At 40.5% G+C, this 20,676-nt stretch overlaps 1 protein-coding gene across 4 annotated transcripts in view; it reads right to left on the reverse strand.

The window, feature by feature from the left end:
* Nucleotides 1–17,894: 17,894 nt before the first annotated feature.
* LOC109372675 (B cell receptor associated protein 29) overlaps nucleotides 17,895–20,676 on the reverse strand; it is a 52,862-nt gene continuing 50,080 nt past the window's right edge. For all 4 annotated transcript variants that reach the window (XM_019626056.1, XM_019626057.1, XM_019626059.1 and 1 more), the window contains exon 8: nucleotides 17,895–19,318. In XM_019626056.1, the coding sequence (XP_019481601.1) occupies nucleotides 19,283–19,318 (36 nt within the window). In that variant the 3' untranslated portion in view covers nucleotides 17,895–19,282. The remainder of the gene's footprint in view (nucleotides 19,319–20,676) is intronic.

Here is a 20,676-nt window from a genome sequence, read left to right on the forward strand (position 1 = left end):
CAACATAATAGCTAGACATTTAAACCCCTCATAAAGTGATAACCCACCCCCCCCAAGCTACTACCCCTCTGACATCTTATGTAGGTATAACAATACCATCGACTATCTTCCCTATGTTGTACTCCATATCCCGTGACTACATATACCTATATATTTAGTTACAGTTGACATTCAATATTATTCTACGTCAGCTCTTCAGATGTATAGCGCATTGGTCAGGCATCTTCACAGCCTATGACGTGATCCCCTTGATAAGTCCAGTGCCCATCTGGCACCTTACATGATCTTTACAACATTGTTGATAATATTCCCCATACTGTATTAACTATCAATTTGTATTTCTTAATGCCTTCACCTTTTTCACCCTGACCCCAACCCCGTTCCCATCTATCACCCTGGTAGATCTAGTACCTATTTGGCACCATACCTTGTTATTACGATATTATTGACTATATTCCTTATGCTATACCCTATATCCCCATGACTACTGTGTAACAACCAATATGTATTTCTTAATCTCTTCCCTTTTCACCCATCCTTATTCCCCCTCCCATCTCACAGAAGTACCACTAAGATTCCTTGTAATACTGGTTTAGTGGTGATGAACTCCTTCAGCTTTATCTTGTCTGGGCAGCTCCTTATATGTCCTTCAATTCTAAATGACAGCCTTGTTGGGTAGAGCAATCTTGGTTGTGTGCCGTTGCTTTTCATCACTTGGAATATTTCCTGCCACTCCCTTCTGGCCTGTAAAGTTTCTGTTGAGAAATCAGCTGACAGTCTTATTGGAGCTCCCTGGTAGGTAACTAACTGCTTTTCTCTTGGTGCTTTTAAGATTCTCTCTTCGTATTTAACCTTTGACATTTTAATTATGATGTGTCTTGATGTTGGCCTCCTTGGGTTCATCTTTTTTGGAACTTGCTGTGCTTCTTGGACTTGTATGTGCATTTTCTTCACCAGATTAGGGAAGTTTTCTGTCATTATTTTTTCAGATGGGTTTTCAATTCCTTGCTCTCTCTCTCTCTTCTCCTTCTGGTACCCCTATAATGAGAATGTTGGTCTGCTCGATTTTGTCCCAGAGGTACCTTAAATTCTCCTCAACTTTTTGGATTCTTTTTTTCTTTTTGCTGTTCTGGTTGGGTGTTTTCTGCTACCTTATCTTCTATATCACTGGACGGATCCTCTGCTTCATCTAATCTACTGTTTGTTTTTTTGTTTGTTTTTTTCTAAAGATTTTATTGGGGAATTGGGGGAGGGGAACAGCACTGGGGAATTGGGGGAGAGGAACAGACAAGTTGCTGTCTTTTTGTTCTTCAGTTTAGTTGTGGAGGATGCTGCTTCACTGGCCCAAGTTGGCACCATCACTGCGCTCTTTCCGGGCGAGGCAGATCAGTCGCCGGTCCCTGGACGGCTGCTCACAGCGGCTGCTGGCCGCCCATGCTGGCTGCTAGCTACACAAGGCAGCCCATGGCAAGCCACTGCAGCAGGGGCTGCAGTCTACGCGCCGTCACCGACAACTCACAGCAGCCCAGTTCCAGGTTGAGCTGCTGTTCAGCATCCTAGCTGTAGAGGGCAGTGTCACTGGCCCTCACATGTGGGATCCGAACCGGGGCCCTCTGGCGTCCCAAGCCAGCTCTTAACCATTGCTCCACTCGGCTGGCCCCCTAATCTACTGTTGATTCCCTGTAATATATTATTCATTCCCATTATTGTATCCTTATTTCTGACTGGTTCTTTTTTATGATTTCCATTTCCATTTTTGTTTTAAAAAATTTTATTGGGGAATTGTGGGACGGAAACAACATTGGGGAATTGGGGAAGGGGAACAGACAAGTTGCTATCCTTTTGTTCTTCAGTCTAGTTGTGGAGGACGCCACTTCACTGGCCCATGTTGGTATTATGATCATTGCACTCTTCCCGGATGAGGCAGTCAGTCGCCAGACATTTGACAGCTGCTCATGGTGGCTCACAGCAGCTCATGGCATTTCTCGCCAGCTGCCCGCCACCAGCTGCTCACACTGGCTGCCAGCCACTCACGGTAGCTCACAGCAGCCCACTGCAGCCCCCACTGCAGCCTATGCCATCACTGGCCACTCACGGCAGCCCAGCTCCAGGTTGAGCTGTTGTTCACCATCTTAGCTGTAGAGGGCGCCACATCACTGGCCCATGTGGGAACCAAACTGGTGGTCCTGCTGTTCAGAGCTCATGCTCCCAAGCAACTCAACCAAGTGGGCCGCTCGACCAACCCTCCATCTCTATTTTTATGCTTCTTATCTCTCTGTTGAAGTTCTTCCTGAGATCATTGAGCATTCTTATAACCAGTGTTTGGAACTCTACATCTTATAGATTGCTTATCTCCATTTAGCTTAGTTCTTTTTCTGGAGCTTTGTTCAGTTCTTTTATTTGGGATATGTTACTTTGTCTCCCCATTTTGGCTGCCCCCCTGTGTTTGTTTCTATGAATTAGGTAGGGCTGCTATGCCCCCTGGTCTTAGTAGAGCGGCCTTATGTAGTAGGTGTGCTGTGGGGTTCAGTGGCTTTCTGGCCACCTGAGCCACGCATTCCAGGTGTGTCCCTTGTGTGGGTTGTGTGTGCCCTCCTCTTGTAGTTGAGCCTTGATTGATAATTGCACATCAATGTGAGGAACTGACCCTTGGGCTCACTGGTTGTGAGCACTGGCCTTGACTACAGTGGAAGAGTTGATGTGGAGGGGCTGATCTTATGGAGCAGGATCTGCCTGAGCAGGACTGTGGTGCCTGCCCAATCTGCCCCTTGGGTGTGTTGTACTTAGAGGTGATTGGGTAATATTTCAGCTCATTTTGAAGCTGGCCACTGGGCGCGCCAGCCCCAAGTCTACCTTGGAGGGGATCTGCTGTAGGTCTACTTCAGCCACAGCCCATGCCCCACCCAGGGCCACCCAGGGGAAGGCAGAAAGAAATCTGCAGATGGCTGCCACCTGTGCTGTGTTTGGAACTACCTTGAGAGGCCAAGCCATGAACCAAGGTTGACTGCCGCTAATGCTGGCTTAGGGCTGCTCAGCCAGAGGTACAGGACTACAGGACATGCTCAAGCCAGATTCTGCTTGTCTGGGTTCCGCAAACCTTTGAGAGACCCTAGGAAAGTGCAGCTTGAGCCAAGGCAGGTGGTCTGCATGAAAAAGCCACTCAAAGCAGCCTGGGTGTGCCTGAAAGTTACGCGGGGCCAGGTCTCAAATCGCCAGGGCATGGTGAACTAATGATGGAGACTCAGAAATGATGGCTGCCTGTGTTCGCCCGCTGGGAAATGGGAGGGCTCAACATAGACACAACGGCCTCCACCAGCTCTCCTGTCCAGAAGAAAGCCACCTCTCCAACCCCTGTCCCAAGCCAGACAGCTCAGTTCCCCACGATTTTTCCCTGTCGCCTTTCCAGCTGCTGCCCCAGTGCTGGAGCTTAGAGAATGTGATTCTGTTGGTGGGTAAGTCCATGCATGGTCCCTTTCAGAGGAGCACCTTTGAGTGCAGCCACCCTCATTCTCACTCAGTCATAATCTCTGCTGGTTTTCACAACCAAAAATTATGAGGACTTCTCTCCCCGGCACTAGAACCCTGGGCTGGGCTGGGGTTAGTATCTTTTGCTCCTTTAGGGGATGGGGGAACTCCCACAGCCAAAATAGCCCTCCCGTTCTTTAATGGTCACATTCCGGTGTGGGACCAGCCCGTTCCACATCTCTGACCTTCCTACCAGTCTGGAGGTGCTTCTTCTGTCCATCCTTAGTTGAAAGGCTTCAGTTCAGCTTGATTTTAGGCGATTCTCAATACTGGTTGTTATGTAGATTAGTTGTAATTTTGATGTGGTTGTGAGAGAAGGTAAACACACTGTTTACCTACTGCGCCATCATGGTTGTCTCTCCAGAATTGTCTTCTTTCAGTTCCATTCTTGAACCTGTTCCTGCTCCTGGATTTCCTGTCTTGGTCAGTGGCAACCCCATCCATCCAGTTGCCCAAGGCAGAAATGTAGGATTCATCCTTAATTCCGTCTTCTTTGTTGCCTTTGATGTCATTCTGTCAAGTGTGCTTTTTGAATAACGCTCCAGTTCCTCTGTGTCTCTCCATCCCTCCATATCCACTGCCGCAGCTAGCTTTACACTGAGGCAATAGCCTCCTAATAACTTTCCTGCTTCTCTTCTTGATCTACTCATAAGTCGTTCTCCAAACCAGCCAAAAACAGTTTGAGAAATGCAAATCTGGTCAGGTCCATCTTGAGCATAGACTCTTCCAAAGTGCCTCTCATTTGCCACAAGCTCTTTCCTTCTCTGCACCCACGGGACTGAGCTCTGTTTTATCTCTGGAACTGTTTCCCCCTTTCACCATTCCTAGCTTCTGTCTTGGTTTAGCTCTCCCTTTTAGGAGCCTTCCCTAATGGCCAAAGGCAAGGTGAGATGGTTTTCCTACACTCTCACTTTGTATACTTACCATGCTGAAGGCTACTTGTCTGAATCCACTATTAGGCTAAACTCCGTGAGGGCAAAGACTTTATTGAGAGAATAGTGGAATCAGATTTTCTGAGTTTCAGCCCTGGCTCTGTCATTTTATACCTTTTTTACCTTGGTCAGCTATTTAGTTTCCCCTCGAATCAATTTCATCATTTTAAAAATAAGATATGTGTTAATAGTACTTAACTCATAATGTTGGTGTTAGAATTAAATGCAATACCTGGCACATAGTAAACACTTGAAAAACGTTACCTGTTATAATTGAGTTTTGGAGTCTTGGGGAGCAGTTTGAGTTAGATCTTGTTGTATTTTGAGCTTCATTTCAAATAAAGGTACATGAGTGTATGTATATATGTTATTTGATGTTGCCAGGAATAGCTAATTTTATCTGTCAAAATTTTTTTTCTAGCACGCTCTTTGAGTCACAGATTTTAGCTTTTCAGTAAGCTAAAGGTTGTTAGTTGGGAGAACGGCCAGAAAAACTTATCCACGGCTTTTGAATCACATGTTGAACAATTTGGCAACACAAGCATCAAGCTGCCTTCTGTTTCTAATCATTTTTCTTTCTAATTTAGTTTGTCCCATCAAAAGGGATTATAATTGATTTTCATTGCAGAGTTCATGGAAGATGTCACAAGATGTAAAAGAAATTATTTTCAAGTAAATGGAACCCATACTGCTGACCGTCAGCACTGGCTCCATCCCAGGTGCTAAGCATAGCAATACTGCCTGAGATTGAGATGAAAGTGCCACTGATCTGAAGGAACTACAAATGTCTTGGCTGAGAGAAACCCTTCTCACCTACATCTCTGAAATACTTAGAAAAAAAATGAGTGGCAGCACCTGATTTATGAAAATCTTTCCAAAAGGATACAGGTCAGTGAGCTGGGACACGGAGGCTTTGGATCCAGGCCTTCTCTCAAAATAGACTTATATTAGAGAATTTCACTTTCTTTCCTAAACTCTAAATTTTCTTTTCTTTCATCTCTTCATTTCCCAGTATTAACTGCCTTTGTTTTAACCTTAAAAGAACAACCTCCCTTCTCTTGAGTCCCCATATTCTGTTCTTTCACCCACACTTATCATTTTCTAAGCATTTGTCCGTGCTTTGAAATTCCTATAAAAAGAGGAGACTCTGGAAATGACCTTTTGTCAACACAAAAGCCAATATTTTATAAAATAATAAACATTTATGAAAAGAGGAAAATTTCAAGTACAGTGAAGAGCGATAATCAGGAACAATGCTGTCTACCCCCTTCTTTGTCTACCCCAAATGGACACATCATGCCTTTGCTCATGAACTCACTCTAGGAAGCCTCATCAGCATCTCCTTTGGATTGAACGTTCCTTCCTTGGAGATTTTACTATACTTTTATTTTTACCACATATGTGACATCATCTGTAGTTGTGCCAGTTTGTTTTGTTTGTGTTAACCCCCAGCAGAAATAAGGTTCTTGAGGGCTGAAGCTTATTTGTGTGGCTCTGGACAAGTTTTCTAACCTCCCTCACAAAAATAATGAGGTAATAATAATTCATTATGTTGTAATGTGCTCAATAGTTAATTCCTTTCTTTTTCTTCTTTGGTTTTGTGGTCTCCTCCATAGTTTTGGGTCCCTGTTGCGCCATTTGCTGAGGAATTCAAGAAACATACTTAATCTCGCCACACCTCATTTTCCTTGTCTGAAAACTGGGGATTATAATAAATATTTACTTCATAGGGTTTTTTGCAATAATTAAATGAGGAGTTGGCAAAACAATTAGCACCTAGCACACAGTGAGTACTCAACTGTTATAATTATCATAATGCTTACTGTAGAGTGGGTGCCTAAAAATCCTTAAAATGAATTGGAAAAAAATTCATAGCATGGTCCTTTTAATAAACAAATCATCTGAGGTAACCTGCATCACTTTTCTACCCAATAGTTGTCTTATTTTCTATTTAGTTTGCCAATTTATCTTACACCTAAACCTTGTAAACCATTTGCTGGACCAGTTTGAACTGCATGTGAACTGCATTCTTGTAATAAAAATAAAAAAGCCAGAAGGAATTAGTAGGTGGAATTATAATCAAATAGGAAAGGTGTTTAACGGGGGTGAATGAGAGATTCCCGCTGGCATACATCTAATTGAAAATCTTAATTAGAGTTCTAGAAAAGGCAAAATCATATGCTAACATAATGTTAACATAATTACATTAGGAACAAATGGAAATGCTAATACGAGCTGAGGACCAATATAAAGAAATCTAAATATGACTATTTTTCTTCCAAAAAGCTCATGATATATTATAAACATCTCATTAATCTGAACAGTACTTCCAAAAAAGTTGAATAACTTTTTTTTTTTAAAGATTTTATTAGGGAATTGGGGGATGGGAACAGCGTTGGGGAATCGGGGAAGGGGAACAGACAAGTTGCTGTCCTTTTGTTCTTCAGTCTAGTTGTGGAGGACGTCGCTTCACTGGCCCATGTTGGTATTATCATTGTGCTTTTCCCGGATTAGGCAGTCGCTCACAGGCCATTGGACAGCCGCTCATGGCGGTGACTCAAGGCAGTCCAGCTCTAGGTCGAGCTGTTGTTCACCATCTTAGCTATAGAAGGCACAGTGTCACTGGCCCTCATGTAGAATCTGAACCGGGTCCCTGCTGCTCAGAGCTGGTGTCCCAAGCCAACTCCTAACCAATGCACCACTCGGCAGGCCCTTAAATATCACTTTTTTTTCTTTTTTCTCCCCTTCTTCCTCTTTTAAATAATAGCATTCTTTTTAAAAATTATTTTGTATTGTGAAATACACATTTCTTAGAATTAGTTTCAGCTGTACAACACAGTGCAATAGTTATACTTTGTACCCCTCGAGGTGACAACCCCCCTCCCCCAATGCGCCGCCCCACTTCCCCCCCAATATCATACATATCTATTCACTTATAGTTGACATACAATATTATACAACATCAGCTTCAGGGGTACAGTGCAGTGATCAAGCCTCTACCCCATCCATGAAGTGGTCTCTCTAGCAAGACATGTGACCACCTGACACCCTACAAAATATTTACAACATTATTAATTATATTCCTCGAACTGTCTTTCATGTCCCTGTGGCAATATTGATATTGTAGTTACGTATTTATGCTGTCTAATCCCTTCCCCTTCTCCCTCATCCCCACCCCGTCCCAACTAGCATCCATCAGTTGTTCCTCTATATCTCTGAGACCACTTCTGTTTACTTTGCTCGTTCATTCAGTTTTTTAGATTCCACATATAAGTGAAATCATATGGTATTTGTCTTTCTCCAACGGAATAATAACATTCTTAACTCAGCAATATTGCTTTCATTTTTAAAATTTAAAAATTGAATTTTATTAGTGTTATAATTTAAGGAATTGACTACTTCTATGAGGATGAATAAGAGAAACAGCAGTCCTCAACCCCTTCCCCAGTTCCCCTATCCCAACCCCTTTCAAATGCTTTAGCTGATTCTTTGATATGTTTGTCCATATATCTGAATAATATTGATCCAGCTCAGTTTAGTTTTTTCCGTTTTCTTACTATATGAGATAAGGGTTTAGTTCTTTTTTCTCTGTTCCCACCACTGCTAAACCTCTTTACACTTTCTACTTCTCCACCTCCTGATACAGGGTAGTAGTTTTGGTTAAATAAATACAGTAAGTCCCCAACTTACGAACATTGGAGTTGCGAAGTTTCACAGATATGAATGGACCTCGCGTTACGAATATTTGTAGATGCGAACAAACCACGGAAGTAGCTCACGTGTCTGCTGGACGTTGTCACAGTTGTGCTGCTGTGTGCTTACTGTACAGTGCGATAGTGTACAGTAGTACAGTGCTCAATCAGAGCCCAGGATGTCCGGAAGCAAGAGGAAAAGCAGTGGTGATGTGGAGGGGACTGCTAGGAAGTGCAAAGCAATAACCATGGAAACAAAAGTGAAAATAATTGAGAGATTGGACCAAGGCGAAAAGATGGTAGATGTCGCTCGTTCTTATAACATGAATCGTTCAGCCATTGGCTTTTCATTGTATATTTGTGTCAAAGGTGTATGAGACTCACTTTGTCAGACTTATGAATGAATCAGACTTACGAACAAATCTGACTTACGTTTTTCCAGAATGGAACTCGTTTGTAAGTCGAGGACTTACTGTAGTGAATATTCACATTATTATAATTCTGTTTTCTATTCAGCATGGAACTGTGGTGAACCACTATTACTTTTTATTATCTGGACTTTCTTCTTGGTGTTTCCTTGAGTTTTGTCTTGGCTTTTTTGTTTGTTTTTTTCCTTTCTTTCTTTATCTTGTATTATTTGCTTAGTTTTCTATGACCAGTGATACTTATCACTAAGCCAAAACTCTCCTTCAGCATAATTGAAGTCTCCTTTCAAAATGTTCATTCACACAGATATTTGATTAATTTCATCTTCTTAAAAAAGTGTCTCCCAGAGTTGTCTGAGCTGCTTTGTAGTGAAAAATTTCCCTTTCCCATCATCCTGTGGATTCCCCATCTCTTCACTGTGTGGATTTCCTTTTTCCTGGTTCCCAGCTTCCTCTTTGTGGTTTACTCATCTTTTAGGTGGAGCAAATCCTCTATCTATTAGATCTTTGAAGAAGGGTGTGTGGGAGGTAAAATTTTTGAGAATTTGCAAGTCTGAAAAATGTCTATTTTTCAGTCATACTTGGTTTATAACTCAACTCAGTATAGAATTCCTGATTGGAAATATTTTTCCCTCACAATTTTTAAAACGTAGCTCTCCATTGTCTTGTGTCTTCCAGAGTTCCTTCTGAGGAATCTGGACTCATTTGGATCCTTAACCATTTTGTGATGTGTTTTCTCACTAGAAACTTGTAGAACCTTCTCTTTGAAGCCAGTTCAATGGTGTGGATCTATTTTCAGGCATTGTGCTGGGTATTTGGTGGGCCCTTCTATTTTTTCCTAAGGGCTCTTTTTATTTTTGAAACAATTTTTTTTATAGCTTTCAATTCTGATTTCATGGGTACATTGAATAAAATAAGAGTCCATGACTTCTCTAAAGACAATAAGAGTTTAGTTGCTGTTATTTTTTTTTAATGTCATTTTCTACTTCCCACATACTTTCTATTTTCACCACAGTTTGTGGGGGTTTTTTCTCTTTGTTTTTGGTCTCTATTTTTTCATATTATAGGATTTTCTCAAATTTCTTCATGCTTGCTTGCCTGTTCATATTTAAAAGTGGGGGCTTCAAGAGCTGCCTGGAAGTTCTGAGTGAGTGGGTGAGGTATTTTACATATAGGGTGAGTTGGCTGGGCGTTTTTGGGAAACCCCAATGTCAACATTATGTTAGTGCTATTATTCATTAGGTCTTTCCTCTTGGGTCTGATAGTTTCCCTCTTAGAAGAAAACTTGTCTGGTCTTCTTCCTGGAAGTAAGTGACTGGCTGCAATCATTTTAGGTTGAGGAAGAAGTTCTGCAATTAGTATGTATACATCGTTTACTCAAAGCTGTTTTCTGTTTATTATTGTAAAATGGCCCTCTGCTTTACCCTCTTCAAAGAGAAAACTGATTTCTGCTGGGGTGAGGGAGGGCATGACCCAGCAGTCTGAAGAAGAGAGGAACATCTAGGCATCCACCTGCTTCTCAAACAGCTTCCAACCAACCCTTCTTAGTCCAGCACACACGTGCACCCCTTGCCAGAGGGAGCCCTTGTCACCCACCTTCCCGAGCTCCAATGATTTATTTGGTGGTTTAAATTGACTTTGCTCTTGGCTTTCCCCACTGATAGAATTCATTCTTCCTCAGTTCCCCTGAGTATGTACCACGTGTTCATCTGTTTCACAGCTTCCAAAAAGTCGGTGCTATTTCTTTTCATGTTCACTTTATCCTTGTAGGTTTATGTTTTTAAAAACTCCCTTTACTGTAGTTTTAGTGCAGTTTAGGAGAGAGTAAAAAGTGTGTATTCAATCAGTTATCTTTTTGCAGCTCTGTTTTCTTTAGGTGAAAAATCCTACATCTGATGTTTTTCAGAGTTTAGAGAATTTTACAGCTGCCTTCAATTGGGAAAATCCAAAGGCAGCCGGCTCTGGGCATGCTGAGTTTCATACCCCGCTCCCATTCTGAAATGTACAAACGTGCTTTGGCTTCACTCACAGATTGTCTAATTAAAAATTCTCCAATTTGAGAATCAATAAAACATTATGAAAATCTGATTACAAAAAGCATTTTCATAAGTCTGACAGAAAAAGTCAAGAACCATATGATTTCACTCATATGTGGGAAATAAAACTGAAAGCAACAAAGGAACAAGACAAACAAATAAAGAAACAAAACCTCATAGACACAGACAATAGTTTGGTGGTTACCAGAAGGTAAGGGAGGAGAGGGGATGGCAAAAGAGGGAAAAGGGGTCAAATACATGGTGATGGAAGGAGAACTGACTCTGGGTGGTGAACACACAATGCAATATATATTGGGTTGTTGGAAAAGTCATAACATATTTTTTCTATGTTTTTCGTTGCAAAAATGTGTCATGACTTTTTCAACAACCCAATAAATATTGCATTATAGAAATCTACACTTGAAACCTGTATAATTTTACTAACCAATGTTACCCCAATAAATTTAATACAAATTAAAAAAAAAAGCATTTTCAAAGTGCTTGGCATTCAAATAATTTACTCACTGTAGTGGGCAGAATAATGGCCTGCCTAAAATGACCATATTCTAATCCCCAGAAACTGTAAATTCATTAAATTATATAGCAAAGAGGAATTAAGGTATCAGAAGGAATTAAGGTAACAAGTCAATTGACTTTAAAATAAAGGTATTATCCTGAATTATCTGGGTGACCCAATGTAACCAATCACAACGATTTTTAAATGTAAGAGGGAAGCAAAAAAGCCATGTCAGAAAGATGTGGTCTGAGAAAGACTGGACTGGCCACTGCTTGCTTGGAAGGTGGAACGGGGCCAATAGCAAAGGAATGCAGAGCTGGAAAAGACAAGGAAACAGATTCCACTCGAGTCTCCAGAAGGAACCAGCCCTGCTAACACTTTGATTTGAGTCCTGTAACACTCATTTCAGATTTCTAACCTCCAGAATTATAAGATAATAAGTTTGTGTCATCATAAGCTACAAATATGTGGTAATATGTTACATCAGCAATAGGAAACTAATATGTTTACTATAAAATAAAAAAGCGATCGCGATCCACATTCCTCTAAATTTCCAAGTTTTCGGCAAGTTGATTACACTTACTTTGCCCTCACATTTTGGACCTAAAGGCAGATTTCTCTGGGGTTAATGAAAGTTAAGTTTGGGGCTCTGGAGTACTGGGTAGAAAGGAGGAACCAGGGTGCAACCAGGAAGCATTCCTGATGAATTGTCCCAAGGGACCTTAGAAGAAAGGGGTCTGGATCTCCAAGGTTTAAGCAATTTGTTGTGATTTTTATTCTTATTCTAATAAATTCTCATGTTCAAACCTCATTTGCTTTGGTACTTTTATATTCTTTTCTTACAGAGAACTCCCCCAATTGTGTATGCTCTAGGCTGAAAAAAACCCCAGATCCAACCCTGCCTCTGACTTCTTTTTTAAACATCATGTGTGTGCGTGTGCGTGAGTGTGCGTGTGTGTGTGTGTGTGTGTGTGTGTATTAATCATTGGGAAAGGGGAAAAAAAAAAAGAGCTGCAGTTAAGGTTCAAGTAGCTGCTGAAACACCCCCAACCCAAGCCCTCCCACAATACCAAGTCTGCCGCTGGGAAACACATGAATGCCCAGGAAGAGGGATTTATTAATATACTTTAAGAAAGCTGGTCACAGTTGTAGCTGACCCTGTCATAATCTTTAGCCAACAGGACACACTCTAAAGATAGAGAATGGGAAGAGTCATCTGAAGAGAATCTGATGCATCACAAGTGAAGGCAATCCAAATAAGCTAACTGGCTGCATTCTTAAACAAATCAGGCACTGTGAGGTGTCTGGGGCGGGGGAGGAGGGTGGTAGGGGCATGGCTGCCCATGTTGTTAGGAAGAGTCATCCTAATCTGCCCCACAGGACATTTTCATTACATACAACTAGGGGTTCGCTTTTCAAATGTATTTATAAATTCTCCTTTCCAATGATTTTTTTTTTAAACGGGGCCAAGTTATCATTCGGTACCAGTTTCTGTAGTCAGATTAGCTTACCACCAGAAAAAGTTTTTTTACGTTATAAATAATAGTGTAAATGGAGCTGCTTTAAAATGGAGCCGGGGCTGCCATGCCGTGTCTATGCCTCAAACCTTTGGAATGTTAAAACAGGGCAAAGAACCTTTGGACTGGGCCTGAGCAACCTGGTGTCTTGCAAAAGAATTGTTCACAAAGACAACAGGAAAGCAGGTATTATGACGACTGGACTGAAAATTAAAAATATTGCTTTGAATTAACACCACTGTGTTATGTTAGCTGCACCCATAGAAATGCCTTCCTTCTATTGATGTAACTGTTCCTCTTCCCTTTCTCATAAATACCCATTGTCTTTGTCTCCTAATGGGGTCATCATTTGGGTTTCTGTCTGAATCAACCCTTCTAAAATAGCTATTCTTATTGATCTCAATAAATGCTTGTTGCCTCTCACTTTGAAAGGCCTTTCATGTTTAGGTTAACAATGTGTGTTACCTCATTTAATCCTCTCGGAAAGTCCATGAGGCTTATCATCACTTAAAAGATGAAGGAAGTGATACTCAAGTGGGTAATACATAAAGGAAATGGGGTTTGGTCTCAGGTAGTCGTACATGTAATCACAGTTCTTTACTGCTTCTGAGGACTTTCTGCCAATAAGGGTCCCCGCGAAATGTCTGACAACAGGGATAAATTAAATATTCTATGTCCTAGGGTTGTTGAGTTCCATCCCCTTTTTCTGCCCTCACATATTGGGTAGTTATGGCATGGTCCCATCACTATCACTGGTTCCCCGGGTCAGTATTTCTCAATGGGGGTAGCCATGGATTGAGCATATGAGTGTGAATATATGTAGTTAGAAAAAACCCTGACCCCTTGAGCAATGTGTATATGACTTATGAAAGGTAAGTTTTCCTATGAAGAATCCTGTTACAGAACATTTATTGACGTGGAGGGAATAAAACCAGGCCACTAAATAGTATGTACTATAAGATCTTATTTTTGTTAAGTATTTGTATAAGAACATTAACCAAACTTCTAACTGTAATTTTTTTTGTAACTTCTAAATTGTTTATATTTGCGATAAATCAATTTTGTTTCAAGACAAAAAAAGAATGCAAAAAAAAAACTTTTCAGGAAGTAAACTTGCATGGAGGGTTATTTCAGGAAGCCCTTGGCTGAGAAGTGGTTGTCTAGAAGTGACTTGTGTTTCAGGAAAGTGGCAGCCCTTGGAAGAAAAAAAAAATGAATTTTTTTACCATTGTTGATGCTTCCGGGAGAACAAAGGTTTCTGAATGAGCAATATACTTTCTGGAGAAACCTGGCTAACCGGGAAGGCAAGATACCTGGTTTAGGGCGGAGCAAGCCAAAATTTCCAATTTAGGAAAATGGGTGATCACCAAGGACAAAGCCCTGTAGAAACAAGTTTTTACCAGTTTTGTCACAAATCCACATCAAGCTCTTATGCACTGTGTCTGTTGTACATGATGCGACTCGATGTTCTTGTGGCAAACGTTGTGATAAAGATTAGGAAGGAGAGACCAGGGGCTTTCTCTTATAAACTCTCATGGTGTGAAATGCACAGATACTGCGGGGGCACATCGCATGTTGCCGATAGACGGGTTAAGTTACATATAAAAAGAGGAATTTGCAGAGGAAATAAAGGATGTCATTTAAAATCATGACCTTAACATAAAAAGCAGGGAAGAAGAGACCCCACAAGTAGCAAAGAGAAAAAAAAAGGCTGATGGTTTTGTGCTATATAGGACAAATATATTTTGGGCTTTTTATTCCTGTTAAGGCCATTTAAAGAGACAATGCATTAAGGATACCTGGTGTCATTCATTTATTCAACTATCTATTGAGAAGTAATTCAGAAGAGGTACAGAGTTCTTTAGTGTCAGGGACACAATGTCCTTCTGCTGTGGTGCTTTAGCTTGTATGGTCCCAATCTCATGATTGAAGATGGCAGAGTCTGTGTTTCAAGCAGCAGGATGGATGAAGAAAAAAAGCAATTGCCACCATGTGACATTCCTGCCTGTTTCTACCTACAATGAGACTGGAAAATACTGTCTTTATGCTTGGCAGTTGTGTATACAAATGTCAAGGTATGTATTCCCACAGATGAAAGAATGGATATTGGGGGACAACTAGTACCCTGTACCAGAAGCTGCTATTGCAGGCTATCTCAACCTTGGCAATATTGACATTTAGGGTCAGATATTTTTTTTTGGGGGGGGGGTCTATTCTGTGCATTTTGGAGTTTAGCAACACCTCTGGCCTCTACAATGGCATTCACCTAATTGTGGCAACCCAAAACATGACTAGACCTTGCTAAATGTCCCTTGGGAGTATCTTCCTCACTCTCTGCTGAGAAACACTGCTCTACTGTGTGCAGGAACCATGTAGCCGCTGGGCAGAAGACAAAAGCAAACCATACAGGAGATAATTTCAGACAGCGAGAAGTGTTGTAGACAGATAGGGTTGAGATGCAGGATGTACTGTGTATGCAAAATCCTGATACGGGAAAGAACTTGGCTTGTTCTAATGAGAATCTGACTATAGGTGTGGCTGGCAAGGTGGAGTGGACTGAGATGGGGCTGGAGAGTAGGTGGGAGTCTGGTGAGGGTTGGAGAGCTTGATCTGAAGTGCAGTGGGAAATAATGGGAGGACTTGAAGTGGGAATGATGACGGACGAGAGCATGTGCCTAGGTGAGGAGAGAGAGTGTGGACCAGGAGGACGATGTCATAGTCCAGGTGAGAAATGATGATGGTGTGGTTTGGCAGCGACAGTGGGAATGCAGAGAAACAAAATTGAAGGAGAAAGAGAACGAAGATAGGAGTGGTGTTAAAGGATATGTTTTCCACACATTGCGAAATTCAGTCCAGCCCATTACAGATTTGTCCCGTGTATTTTCCTGCATTCATTTCCTGTGGCTGCTGTAACAAATTATCACAAACTTGGTGACTTATAACAACAAATTTATTGTCTCATAGTTCTAGAGGGAATGTAGAGCCCACCCAGGTTATCCAGGATAACCTCCCCATCTCAAGATCCTTAACTTAGTCACATTGTTTCCCATATAAGGTAATATTCACTGTTTTGCCAGAGAAGAGACTATCCCCAGGATTAGGACATGGGTATCTTTTGGGGGGCTTTCAGTTCTGCAGTGTCAGAAATCACTTCAGGCTACTGAAGGCAAGACTAATAAAGACTGATGTTTGTTTAGAGATCAAGGTGGAAACAACACTGTAAAGGCAAAAATGCCGTTTAGTAAACTGATTCAAGAAATGTTAAAAAGACAAAACTGAATCTTTGTAAGCAGGTTTTCAAGAATTCTAGGAAATGTAGGCTGAAGGACCAAAAAATTATGAAAGGGTTGATGGGCTTTAGACAAATCATTCTAGTCAATGCTTACAAAGGCTGTATATTTACACGTTGTACAGTGGGCATGCAGAACAAGGTGTATCACATCAGCAGGGCTGGGAATGGGCCGTTCAGCTGAGATGGGGCATGGATGGGAGAGAGAGAGAAGGCAGGGGCAATATGATGAGAATGTGGGACCACACTAACCTAGAGAGGCAGAGCAAAACAGGAGAGGTGCATCCAAGTGGCTGGCATTGGGAGGTCCAAGGAGGAAGTAGGCAAGCAGAGGCGAGCACCCGGAGCTACAAGTATGGGTATCAGGACAGTATCATAGGAAGAAGTGAAGCTCCAGGCTCTCGATTGGGGTTCAGGGTACTCTTGTCACCAGTCCTGGGGCCCAAGTTACAGTTAGATAAGCAACAAGGATGACTCATGCCAAATTCCAGAGTGCTTGGCTAGAACTTCGTAAGTGCTGCTTCTTGGAATCCAGACAAGGTCGATTTGCAAGTCTGACAAAATGCTATGTAACTCTGATAGAAAAGGACAACGATGGCACTCTTGTGTTTTAATCAACAGTGCAGCCTAGCCTAAGGCATAAAGAAAATATTCCTGACAATAGAAAGGAACATAACTTAATATGCAGTATAACTAAATCCATGGAATACATGTTTATTTCCAATAATAGAATTTGCTAAACACCATCATTGGCAAGGAGAGTAATAAGAACAAATATATGAGGTATAATAAAAAAAATATGGTGAATGTTTAAATTTTTAAAAATTACAGTAAAAGACATATTGCCATTAATTCCCCTTCAAATACCCCCCCACACACACACTTCAAACACACTTGTCCCCTCGTTCTTGCCACTTTCTGAAGCAGTTCTGGAAGTCCTCTTTTGTGAGTGTCTTTAGTTGCGCTGTCATGGCTGCCTCGATGTCCTGAATCATTTTCACTTTGGGGAAGAGCCAGAAGTGGCGTGGTGCCAGATTTGCTGAATAAGGACATACCGTAATGTTTTTATTTGACAGAAATTGCCGTACCAGAAGTGATGTGTGACATGGAGTGTTGTCATGATGGAGGATGATTTACGGCATACTTTAAAACACACCTCTCAACCATACCTCACACCTGACTGACTGCATGGAACAAGTTGAAAATTGTCACACAGTTAGTAAGGTTCCACGTGCCGCTTCCCATATTGAAGATCCCTGCTTTTCCATTAGATAGCATGTGGCAGCAGCATTCACTGAATTTTCTGATCATACCTCGTAGCTTGAAGGACAGTTCGGTATGGTGGTTAACATACACAGACTCTGAAGCCAAAGTCCCTGCTAAACAAGGCAATATTTTGTTTAGCAAATTATAACTTACTTGTGTATAAAGACTAGATAGAGTAATATCTGGGGAACCAGAACACCTAAATTCTAGACTCAGATTCTGGCCCTGAATCTAACCATCCATGTTATCTTGGGAAAATGGCTCAAACTTTGAGGCCTCACGTTGCTGAGGGTTGAATTCCAAGGTTACGTAAATATACCCTTTAAGTGCTCTCAGGAAATCTTTCAAATCCTCGTGCTCTTCAAAGAATACCCAGACTTTCCCCTTGCTGTACAGTCTAAACAACTTTGAGAATCACTGTATTATCTTAGTTTATATAGTAATCCTGACATTTTTACTCCCATTATGGAGAGGAGGAAATGGAAGTTGAGAGCGGGTTTAAATAATCTGCTCAAAATTGCATGGTTAAATTATTGTGAGACTGGGATTAGATTTTAGTTCTAACAATTCTAAAGTTGTGTATTTTCACTTTTCTGTGTTATTCTCTCATTAGACTTGATATTTGTACAGCAGGCCAGAATCACAAATGCTCCCTATCTATATATTTATCCATATAGCTCTTACTTTGATATTTCTAAGTTGATACTTTGAGCTATCACTTGTTCAGCTCTGTCCTGGTTCAGCACTCCCTCCCTTTCTTTGTTATTTGTGGCGCTGTCAGCCCATATGGTCATACTTCCATTTCTTACTCCTAGTAAATGTCTCCTACATGTCTTGTTTTTAACAGTAACTCCTGACTTTTCGCTGAAATAAAATTCTTATGTACTTGCTCATTTCATCCATTTTACAATGAAAAAAAGGAACTATGAGTGAAGTTGGTGCTAAAATGATAATAAACAACAAAGGATGAAACAAATATCAGGAAAGTAAAAACTCTAGCAATTATTTTCCATTTTCTTTTATATTTAGGTCTTTATGAGACAAGGAAGATGATTTTCAGGTCTAAACACTAAAATAACAAAAATCATATTAATGTTATAATCATTATCATCTTCTAAAGGAAACTGAATATTTAAACGGAAAAACAGCATTTAATATTTAGCTCTCAGAATACAGTAACATCTCAGAGAAACTGTGACACCAGTGTATGTATATTTGAGGTAATATCTGCATAATCAGTAACTCTCACAGCAATGGGAAACACTTGCTTTTTGGATATGTTGTATATTAACTTTTTGAGTCAAGAATTCCATTGTTGTAAAATAATTTCAGTTCAGGGCTGTGACAGTTATGCAAATAGATGTAAACTCCATTACTAGATAAACTTTAAAAAGGTAGAATGCTTATTAATTATATGTTAACACAAATGTCAACAAAAACAGCCCAACAGGTGCAGAAGCACAGTAACAAAATGTAATTATCAATACAGTTGTCTTATGAGAGTAAGCCATAGTATCATCAGGCTTAACAAAACTAACGTCATCGTTTTTATTTTTTTGCTCTTTCTGACTCTTCCCTATAAATATTGTGGCAAATTCTGATCATTTATCCTTAATCTCCCGACGAGCAAATTTGCTGATACTGGATACTATACTCATATATAATACATAATCACTATCATCATCTGATTAAATTAGATTATTATTAGTGGAAACTCATTAAAGCTTTTAAGGCTATTAATGGTTTCATACAACTTAAAAATCTAATTTTGGAAGAACTTGGCTAATGAATTTTTCCTTCTACTGGTGAACAGCCACCATACAGTGTCATTATCAATACTTAAATAAGGTGTTTAACATGCTTATATTTTACTTAAAAGCTGGAATACAGACTTTACAATGTATGTGCAACATCATCAAATATTGTAATAATGACATTATTATAACAGCTTATGAATGGCATTAAAAAATATTGGTTGGTCATAGTACATTTTTCTGAACTGAATTTTAACTTTTCTAGAGGCTAACACAAAAAATTTAGCATCTTGACATGGTGTATGTATCACAAGCTTCTTTTACACAGTTCACAGGTCTTTCTTGTTGCCTTTCCATGAACGATCCTGCAAGAAAAAAATATGACTTAGGTAGTTGCACCAAAGTGGGAAGCAGATTCATGGATACGACAAGGACTTTACAAAAAAATTCTCTTTCTGTGTATAGTTATTAGTTATGAGAGTAATCAAAATATGGACCAAGAAAGTCTCAAAATTTAAAAACCACACAATTGGAGGGTTTTTACTTGGAAAAAAATTTAGATGGGAAAGTAACACTCTTGGTAAGTTCATCCACCCCATAACCCCCCAACCCCCTCCCGGCCCCCCCACACACGTGGCCTAATCTATTTTGCTTTAGTTTCACAGGTTATGTCAGGAAAACAAAATTTCTAAAATTCCTCTCTTACAAACCCAATTAAGAATTTTTGGCAAGGAAAGAATGAAGGGAACCAAAAAACCCAGATGGGGTGGCTTTTTTTGGTTGTTCTTCAGATATCTGCCAATAGAACTGGCTTCTCAAATTGATTCTTTGCTGATCATGCTGTAAAGATGACTATAATGCATCATTTAAAACTGGAGGAAAATGGGATAGAAACTACCCTTCAGAGATCATTTGCACTAAGAAGGTGAAAGTCTACACTGAGAAAAAAATCTCGTAAAATGGAGTTGTAGTGCTACTGTCTGTAAATGGGAAGTTCACCAGCTCGGTTCAGGCTGAGCATTCATGCTTCTAGAACCACTTTTATAGCATTAGGCAACCAAATCAGAAGATAGGGTTAGAGGAGGCATTTTAAATGACAGGGTGCTGCTTTCACGTGTTTATATATATCTCACTACTTTAGATAAAAACATCACAGCTTTAATGGAGCTGTGATTCTGGACAAGTCCCATAAGTGAAGGGTGATTTTCCAAAATGAAATTTAAAAACTGGCAGGTGCTTATGTATTTGTGCTGCCAAAACCCTTAGTTCTGTTTTTTTCCTTTTCTAGAAGAGAGCGAAAGCAAACAAGGAAAGGCTAAGAGCACATGCTTGGAAGGGACTGTTTTCTAATATTTATTTAGTGCCTATAACAGGAAGGGAACAAGAGGGGGAAATCCAAGTGGATTAAAAAGATGCAAAGTGGGATTTGTTTATAGTAAAGAAACCAGCTTTCTCCTCTTTCATCTTTCTTTCCTTAATATTTGATTTTATTTTATAACATTCCTTTGTTTTATGATTATTTATTTAAAGTAAATCAGCCATGTCAGTGGGTTGCCATGGGCTACCGTATGCAGCCAGCAGCCAGTGTGAGCGGCCAGCAGCCGCAATGAGCGGCCGTCCAGAAGGTGGTGACTGATCTGCCTCGCCAGAGAAGAGCGCAATGATGGTGCCAACTTGGGCCAGTGAAGCAACATCCTCCACAACTAGATTGAAGAACAAAACG

The sequence above is a fragment of the Hipposideros armiger genome, unplaced genomic scaffold, assembly GCF_001890085.2.
Source record: "Hipposideros armiger isolate ML-2016 unplaced genomic scaffold, ASM189008v1 scaffold_655, whole genome shotgun sequence".
Taxonomy (NCBI): Eukaryota; Metazoa; Chordata; class Mammalia; order Chiroptera; family Hipposideridae; genus Hipposideros; species Hipposideros armiger.